Below are 8945 nucleotides of genomic sequence, written 5' to 3'. Positions count from 1 at the left end.
CTCCCCACCCTGCGGAGCTGCGGTCTGCTTGCACCTCCACCCCACTCGTGTGTGATTAATACTGATTTTTTTGCATAAATTACTGATTGTTGATGCTCATTATACAGGTCAACGTCTGAAGGGGTTGACATGTGGACTCTTCAGTCCCAGGCTGGTCGGAGCTGTGCTTCAGGTGGACAGGTGCAGCTGCTGCAGCTGCTGCCCCTCGCTTTAAAACCAGTTAGCTGATCTGTCGCGGTTTTGTTGCACTCGTGACGTGAACACACACAGTGTTACAGGAGAAATACTGTGAGGTGCTTTTAGAAATATAATACATATAAAATACGACATAATCCTCAGTGGAAAATAGTCCAGGAAACACTGAGGGCTTTCCCTGGAGGTGTTCACCTGAGCTGGGGGAAACTGACCCCCCGCCCACAGAGAAAGGAAAAAAGAGCGCTGTCAGTCAGACGGCAGGACCCGCCCTGCTCTGTTCTGATTGGAGGCCTTTTTTCTTGGTTGTCCATTGGACAATAAGAGGCGGGATCTAGTTGTCTGAAACAAAAATAGGTTGTCTCAGACAAACTAAACAATGATTGTGTCAACACCTGTTTTATATCGATTTTAAAAAAACATTCTGAAGGTGTGGCAGCTTTTATTTTGCCGTGGCAGAGCGCCATGATCAATTTACATGTAGGGAAAACCCTGAAATTCATGGTAGTGTTTTTTTTCATTTGACCTTTATTAAAACAGGTAGTCTCATTGAGATCCAGAATCTCATTTCCAAGAGAGACCTGCTAGACAAAAATTGCAAACACACAAATAGTTACACAAAAACAAGCAAAAAAAAATAGAAAGAATTAAAAGAATTAAAAGAAAGAATTTCAACCTTCACCCTCACTGTGTGAAAGTAAAAGTTTAAAACTTTGGTTGAAATCTTTCTGAGCTCCCAGCTTGTTTTCACAGAGACCGTCTCCTGCTCCAAAGTAAAGTGGGGCAGAGGAGGGTGGGCGGCGCTGACAGATCCAGGTCCTCAGGGGAGAGAACGTCTCGTTGGCCCAACACGCTGCTTCTAATGGACACCGGGCTTTCTTCCAGGGAGAGAGAAGTGCGAAGAGAAAACGACTCTCCCGAGAGAGAAACGTCTGAAGTTCTATCAGCGTTCACAGCCTGGTCTCATGGGAGGAGCACTGCTTCCTACATCCCACTCCTGTTGCAGCGAGCTGGAAGTTTCTGTGCTAATTAAAATGTGATGAAGCAACAGACTGCTGCCAGCAGTGGCTCACACAGGAGCAGCAGCCTGAAAGCCCMGAGGGACAGTTCCCAAACAAGAGATTAGAGCTGGCTCTAGATTTAAAGGCACAGATTAAATCAATCTACATTCTTAGCCAAGATGGAACTTATTCTAAGACTTGATCCAGTTTTAAAATGAAGCTGATTTCCTAACAGAAGATGTGTTTAGGCTCCCTGCACACCACATGCTGACTACTCTGTTTTGTATCAGTAACGTTCAGATTTTATGGAGATATTTTACTTCAGTGTGTTTTGGTTCTGTAGAGGAGAGCTGCAGAACAAGTCTGCCCACACCTAGTTTGTCAAACTATTAACAAAATGTCTCATGAACATCTGGATAGCATTTAAGGAAACTTTCAAAAATGCTTCTGCACYTGATTACTGGAGTCAACCTAATTAAGGAAAATACGTCAGCCAATAAAACGTYTCGTAGTGGCTGAGAGTCACCCTCCATACATCCTCACAGTGCTATCCTTTAAACATGATCAAGACTACTGGCAACCATGTCTGTTAGTAAAATATCTTGTGTACCATTGGATGGAATTTAATGAAACATTCAAAAAGTAAACTGGATATAAACCTATAGATCAACATTTGGAGTCAGCTAAAATCAAGTTAAGATAAGATACTGTAAGATAGAACTTTATTGATCCCACAGTGGGGAAATTTGAACATTACAGCAGCTCAAAACAGTGGAGCTACAGTAACAGGCTGCCTGCCGTGGCGCCATCCTTGAAACAGAAAACCACACAAGGGAAGATGAGGAAAAAAACAAAAACATATTATATCAACACTGTGACACACTATGGTGTTTATGGAAAAAAAACCTCTGCATAGGGCAGATTTATTAGCCAGAGGAGTAATTGAGATCGGGGGCCCAAAGAATCTAGTCCCCAAAGCCAGCGCAGCCAAAGTTCGGAATATTGATGGTAAARTGTTCATTCTGTGGGCCCTCTGCTTGCTCAGGAAACAGATCAGACGGGGGGGGGAGGAGGGAGGGGGGAGAGCCGTGTCGGCAGTTTCAGCCAGGAAGGATTTAGTCAACAGATCAAGGCCGTTGTCGGGGAGATCCAGATTCTGTAATCAGTTGTTTTGGGAACAAAAGAGTCAGGCAGACGATAACAATTTTCCATCTGTTTTAACGTCTGCTGGTACAACTCAAGGTGGTGAATCCAATCAGGCAAATAGTGTGGACAAATTCTGCCGAGCTGAGCTCTCAGCTTCTCCAAGATGAATTCCATCTGGCCAGCAAAGTCCAGGGACCACAGCCGGCCCGTGACCCTCAGTAGAACCACTTGCAGAACGAGTCCAGTTCGCTCAAGGCAAAATGTCCGAGTGCTGATAGAATACAGCCGTCCATCCAGTTGGTCAGTCAGCCAGAAAGTGCAAAGCCACCGACGCTGTTTTGTAGAACACCAGGAGACCACCAAGCCAATCTGTAGAATCCAGTGATCGGAATCCAGACATAAATCCACAACAGAGAAGAACAGAGGACCCACCCTCGACATGTCCTCCCATGGAAGAAGAAAAATACACTTTGTTCCAAAAGTTTTATTGAGAGACCAGCTAACCAAATCCATAAAATAAAAATGGTTTGGATGAAAAATCAAAAGAAGGCTCCAAGCAGCAAAGCAGGGAAAGATAAAGAAGGGCAGGAGAGAAGGAAGAAGTGTCTTACTCCTCCGAGAGCAGAAAGAAAAAAAATTAATGAAAAAMAATTAAAAGATGGCTTCCAATGTAGCATCTTGTCCTCAAATGCTACATTTAGCCTTTAGCTACTYTCTTACTGATTTTAGCTTTTAGCTCTAGTTTTGTTCATTTCAGCTTTTAGCAAACAGGTACAGTATGTTTAGCTTTTACAAACAATTTAGTTTAATGTAGCTAAGCTAAATTATTTCACTTTAGCTGCTATTAGCTTCTGTTTTGCTGGTTTTTACTTGAACTCACACTGAACCTCTGCAGAACATACAGTCTGTAGTTACCTCCACCAAGGGAGGAGGTAATGTTTTCAATCGCATCTGTCTGTCTGTCTGTGGACAAAATTACTGTATTTTTTGGACTATAAGCCGCACCCCCAACATAAAAAAAAACAGTACACCCAAAATTATCGTCAAAAAAGTGAATTCAACATCAAAACATAAAAAGAAACCTTTAGGAATTAAAGTTCGGAGGAATACGGTTCATTTAACTGATCTTATTTTGGTAGTTTTCTTTAACAGTTTCTGCTCCAATAAAACGTCTCATTCATCGTCCTCCGGCGCACTGAGACCATCGAAGTCCTCCTCTTCAGTGTCGGAGTTAAACAAGCTGAGAAAAGCTTCGTCACATAGCGGTCTATTCAGCGTTGCTTTCTGTGTAGCTTTCATCCCGGGGTAATTCTGGCTCTGAAGCTGTGGTGTCCTCTTCACATAGCAGCCCAGCCTTTCGGAACCCGGGCCGAGCTTATGTGCAGTGGCTCTATTTCCCTCCTGTTGCACAATTTCGATAGCTTTCAACTTAAAAGTGGCCTCATAGGAAGATCTTCTATTCTTTTCCATGATGAGCGCGTTTGAATTTGAAGAGAAATATTTCGTCGTGTCTGTCGAAGATAAATTCGTCGTGTCGTGTCTGCTACTAGCTAAAACAAAATGGCGCTTTCGTCTTCTTCCTTTTATTCGCGGCAACCACACTTCCGACTAAAGAGCCCCCTGGTGGCTGAAGAAAAAAATCCATGTATAAGCCGCACCGGACTATAAGCCACATGGTTCAAAGTTCAGGAAAAAAGTCGCGGCTTATAATCCGAAAAATACGGTACTCAAAAACCTGTGGATGGATTGTCATGACATTTTTACCACATGTGGGTATTGGCCAAAGGAACAKACCATTAAATATTGGTGATGTTCCGGATCATGWTGCYGATACAGGAATTTTTCTTTTAATTCGAGRGAATCAGCCAGGCTAAYTGTCATTACGTCAGACACATGCCTGTAGGAAACAGGAAGTAGAAGTCGTAAACTCGCTGGGACTACACATCCCAGGATCAGGAAATATCAGGAAAGTTGTGATAATTCTGTTATCAACTAGTTCTCGCAATGTTACTGCTGTCTGGAGACGTAGAAAAAGAAATGTGATTCTCTTCATGTTACGGGAATAACTGAGAAGACGCTGATAGCGGGGCGGAGYGTCCAGCTGCAGCTGAGCTGACCGGTACCGAACAGCAGGAACAGCTGATCAACCATGTGAGGTACCCCCTCCACATAAGAACTTTGTTTGATTGGTCAGAAGTTCGTGGGAGTGTTTGTGCTGAAAGTATGGTGCTTCAACCACTCGCTTAAAAAAAGAAAAGAAAAAAGGCGACTCGCTTCCAGAGTCGACTGTACCAGGAAGCAGCAGTTTATAAAGAGAGTCAAACTGTTAAAAACTCATACAATGGGGTAAAACAGACGTTTTACATGGTGGAATCTGACTGATGAAAACTTAGGAGTTTAATCCGGGACCACTTTGTGGATGAATAACGTCGGGTGACCAGTCTGACATTTTTCACATTGGACTCCACCAGAAGAAATCCCGTGCATACTGCTGCTTAAATGTTCACTACTTCAGAACTTATTCGGCTAATGTGTTTCCATCTCTGCTTTTGTGCATTAACTCTTACAGGATGMAGGAAATRGGCCTCGGCGGAGGTTTGCACTCTCTGAGTGCTTCTAGTTTGGGCTGAAGTCATCAACTGAGACTTCATGTATCAACTGTGTGTACACATCAAAGGTTGTAACCACAAAGTCCTGAATCGGACCTGAATCCACAGAAATAWGACTGCWTTTTGTTTTCTGGATGTGAGGAGCTTCTGAACACGCTGTTGTGAACTTTTATGATTTAAACCCAGACAATAAAACTGAGCCATGTTTAACCTCGGACAAGAAAACAGAACGTGTCTAAAAACGATAATGGAACAATGTCATCTGTTGTGCTGCTGGATGACATCACCACAAGAAGAATTTGGAGGCAGCTTGTTTTTGGGATCACATCAACCGAATATCAGTCTGTTATTCTTGCATCTATAAATAATTTCTGATWGCACAGAGAGAAGAATCACACGTGCTGGATATTCTTGCATCTGTTTCACATAATGAAATGTTTGTGTCTCACGTGCGCTCAGTTCCACCTTTGTTGGGATGTATGAAGGGCTCACACGGTTAGATACATCTGAATGTTTCTGTGCACGAACTTTTCCACTTTGGTTCATACGCTGCACACTCTTTGAAACATGGGGCCCCAGTCTCAGGAAAGGAGCGAGATCATGTAATTGCTTCTGTCTGTATGTGCAGTGGTTCATGAGATGAACCACACTACAGGCTTTTGAATGAAACTAATCATTYAACATTTACATCTGCAACTGACTAACTTTTGGTCTCAACCTAATTAAAGATGGCTGCCAACACAGAAGTAGTTCTAACTTAGCAAGTTTTAGAGATGTGGTAGCTCTGAGTGCTAAAAAACTCAAACAGTATCTTTGTTTAAAACTTTGGCGTGCACGGTGGTGGGTGATATGCATTCCCTCAGAAATGCTGCTTTCGTTACAAATACTTTTCTGTGCAGTGRTTTTCTATAATACACCAGCAGATATGTTCTAGTAATCTTTAAGGATTATTTGTTGCTGCTGTTGCTTTTCATAGACTTCCATAATTCATATATGTTTTTAAACATTTTTTAAGGTCCACCTGGAGCTTAATTTCAATGTGTCGATAATTATTGATTAGATTATTGTGATTGGCTACACAGCTATGGCATCAGAACAAAGCTCAGAGCTTATTGGCCGATTTTCAGTCAAAGCCAGGATGATGAAAACTGGAAGTTGGTTACTTCTGATATTTTATTGGCCCTGGACCGTCGAAACTTGATTTGATGCATCGAACACAGACACAGGTTGAAGAGAAACACAGAACGGCCTTTCAAAATAAAACTAAACTAAAACAGCACGCAGGCATTCTGCTGAATGTTAACAGGTTTTAAAGTGGTAATATTATATATTTTTTTGTTTATAAGACTCCATAATCCAGGTGTTAGTAGTCACAAATTGGTCTGCACTTCAGAAAGCCTTTTACAGGGTTCCCACAGGTCCTTGAAATCCTTGAAAGTTTGTGAATTTGAAAAAAAAATTCACGGCCCTGAAAAGTTTGTGAAAACAGCCAAAAATTACACTTGTCCTTGAAAGTTCTTGAATGTTTTTTGGGGATTGAAATTTTCTATTCACACAACTGATTTTCATCATCTTTTAAAAAAATAAATGATAAAATAAAAAAATAAACTTACATTTGTTGTGGTGGATAACTCAGGATTACGTAAACTGACGGCATTGATTCTGACTCAACTTCTATGTTGTTCAGTTTTCATTGAATTTACATGATATTAAACATGTTTATTTGTAACATTCTGCAGTAGGTAACTGCCATTGTGCGTGGTTCTTTAATTTGAGGAAATTGCTACTGGAAAGTCRTTGAAAGGCTCTTGAATTTGATGTTGACCAAGGTGTGGGAACCCTGGTTTTAGTTTTAGACCAGGATTGATTGTTGTCAGTTAAAGCCCAGTCCTGGTCTAGGAACTCACTGTTAATATCAGTGATTAGTCTTGTTGCATACAGTTTTGGTCATTGATCTGTGTTGTCTGTGCAGGTGATGCTGCAGCGAACAGTGGAGAGGATATTCAGCTGACCACCACCATCACCCATGTGGATGGTCCTACTGAGCTCTACAAAATGACTGGCAAAGAGGCCCAGGAATAGATTCCCCAGTGTCTGCCACATCCTCATACTCACTACTGCTCCACTGTTATCTATGGAATGAAACCAGCTTTCTTCTTTCTTATCCTGTGCCTGAAGCTGCATAAACCAGTTCAGTTTCTGAGCAGCCTCTCAGCTGCTGCTCTGCAGCACCAAAAGTGTGGCACCGTTTCCAAACTCCTTATTGTCCTTGTGAAGCAGATATCAACACTCCTATCGGTCTTTTTCATTTCATATGACACTTTCATGTCACATTTCATATTTTATATTGTGTAAATGTTGTGAGACTCTTTTTTTATACTCCATGTTAGGTACTGAAAAGCTGCTTTATATAGTGGAAAGAACCAGTTGCTTAAAGGTTACATGTAGCAGCCAGCAAACTCCGGTTTGAGTCCASTTCCTTAAGTGAATCATTATTCAGCCACGTGCTTTATTTTGTCCTGGTGTATTTCTATTCAACAACCTGTCACACACTAACTACACCTGCCATTGAACATACATGACGTGAAGTGCTGCTTTACTTGTATCACTGTGGAAAGTGAACAGACCACGGAGCCACATTGGGAAATGCACTCTGTGCATTTATTGTTACATTGTTTATTATTTGGATATTTTCTGTTTAAGCTTCACAAACTATATGCATGAAGCAGTATTTTTTAAAGTTGACTGTAGCTTACTACATATGATTTTTAGTTTAGATATTTTTCTCTTTGTATGCTAATTTAAATAAAAACTTTATCTTAAAGCTTTTGTTTTTGTTCTTCACTGATGAGGAAAAAACCCCACAGAAATGGTGATTCTGCACGTCTGAACTGATCCTTTTCAGTAAAAGATTAGTGGGGACAGTTAAGGCCATGAGAAGTAGGAGGTGTAGGTGCTGCACCACATGAACGGCAAAGAGCGTGCATGTATAAATACATGCAAAGATGGATAAAAGCAGTTTTATTAGTGTTGCATAAGTTCAATAATTGGATATTAAATTCTGTTAATCTGATACATAATCCAGGACTCTTGAATATCTGGGAAAAACTTTATATCTGTTTAAAATCAACCAAAGTTGGGCAGATAATCTATTGATATTGTTTAAAATATGCAACATTTATATCTAATATATATTTGGTATTCTGYTATTCTTTACATGAAGGATTAAAATCCCACAGAAACGTTCTGACAGCCTGAAATAGACAACCTATTTCTGTGACAATTGTCAAAGTTTCAAACTCAAACATATAGTTTCGTAATTATATCAATACATTTATTTTTGTTTTAATTGCATAAATTGACTTCTATACTATGTGCTGAACATTGTTTCAGGAATAATCAGAACAAAATGGTACAAACTATTTAAACCTGAAGTCTGACTGGAGTAAATGTTTCTGCAGGGATGGTGCACCCTCTGAAGGCTCACTCTGATATTTTTTATTATACCATACAGATTTAAACATTCAATATACAAAGTATGTTTTAAAAAGTAACTTTAAAGAAAAGTGTTTTGTGTTGAAACATAAGCATGCAGTTTGCTGGGTCACAGGGCAAGATAGACATTCCAGTTTAAAGGGTGGTGTCCTGTGTAAAGAGTCAAATATTAGAGCGTATGTGCATTTGTCTTTGTAGTTTCACTTTATAGAAAAAGAATAATAACCACATTTTCCAAAAATAAAATCTGTTCTGATGTGGAATATGGAAGCATTTTTATCACTACGACAAAAGAAAAACAAGTCATAACTCTGATACTAACAATTATGACTTACTATCTACAGTGGTGGGCAGCACTAAAATTAGTTGCACTAACTCTAAAGCACTAACGTTAATATTTAGGTCCCCTAATTCTAAAGGACTAACTTTAATATTTAGGTCCCCTAATTCTAAAGGACTAACTTTAATATTTAGGTCCCCTAATTCTAAAGCACTAACTTTA

The 8945-nt window shown here is 40.3% G+C and overlaps 1 protein-coding gene across 1 annotated transcript in view; it reads left to right on the top strand.

Moving 5' to 3' along the window:
• wls (Wnt ligand secretion mediator) overlaps positions 1 to 7772 on the top strand; it is a 24436-nt gene extending 16664 nt beyond the window's left edge. The window contains exon 12 of the mRNA XM_014033494.1: positions 6921 to 7772. Coding sequence (XP_013888948.1) covers positions 6921 to 7030 — 110 coding nt within the window. The 3' untranslated portion in view covers positions 7031 to 7772. The remainder of the gene's footprint in view (positions 1 to 6920) is intronic.
• Positions 7773 to 8945: the final 1173 nt, after the last annotated feature.

The sequence above is a fragment of the Austrofundulus limnaeus genome, unplaced genomic scaffold (genome assembly GCF_001266775.1).
Source record: "Austrofundulus limnaeus strain Quisiro unplaced genomic scaffold, Austrofundulus_limnaeus-1.0 Scaffold1755, whole genome shotgun sequence".
Taxonomy (NCBI): Eukaryota; Metazoa; Chordata; class Actinopteri; order Cyprinodontiformes; family Rivulidae; genus Austrofundulus; species Austrofundulus limnaeus.
This window is presented reverse-complemented; position numbering and strand designations above follow the sequence as displayed.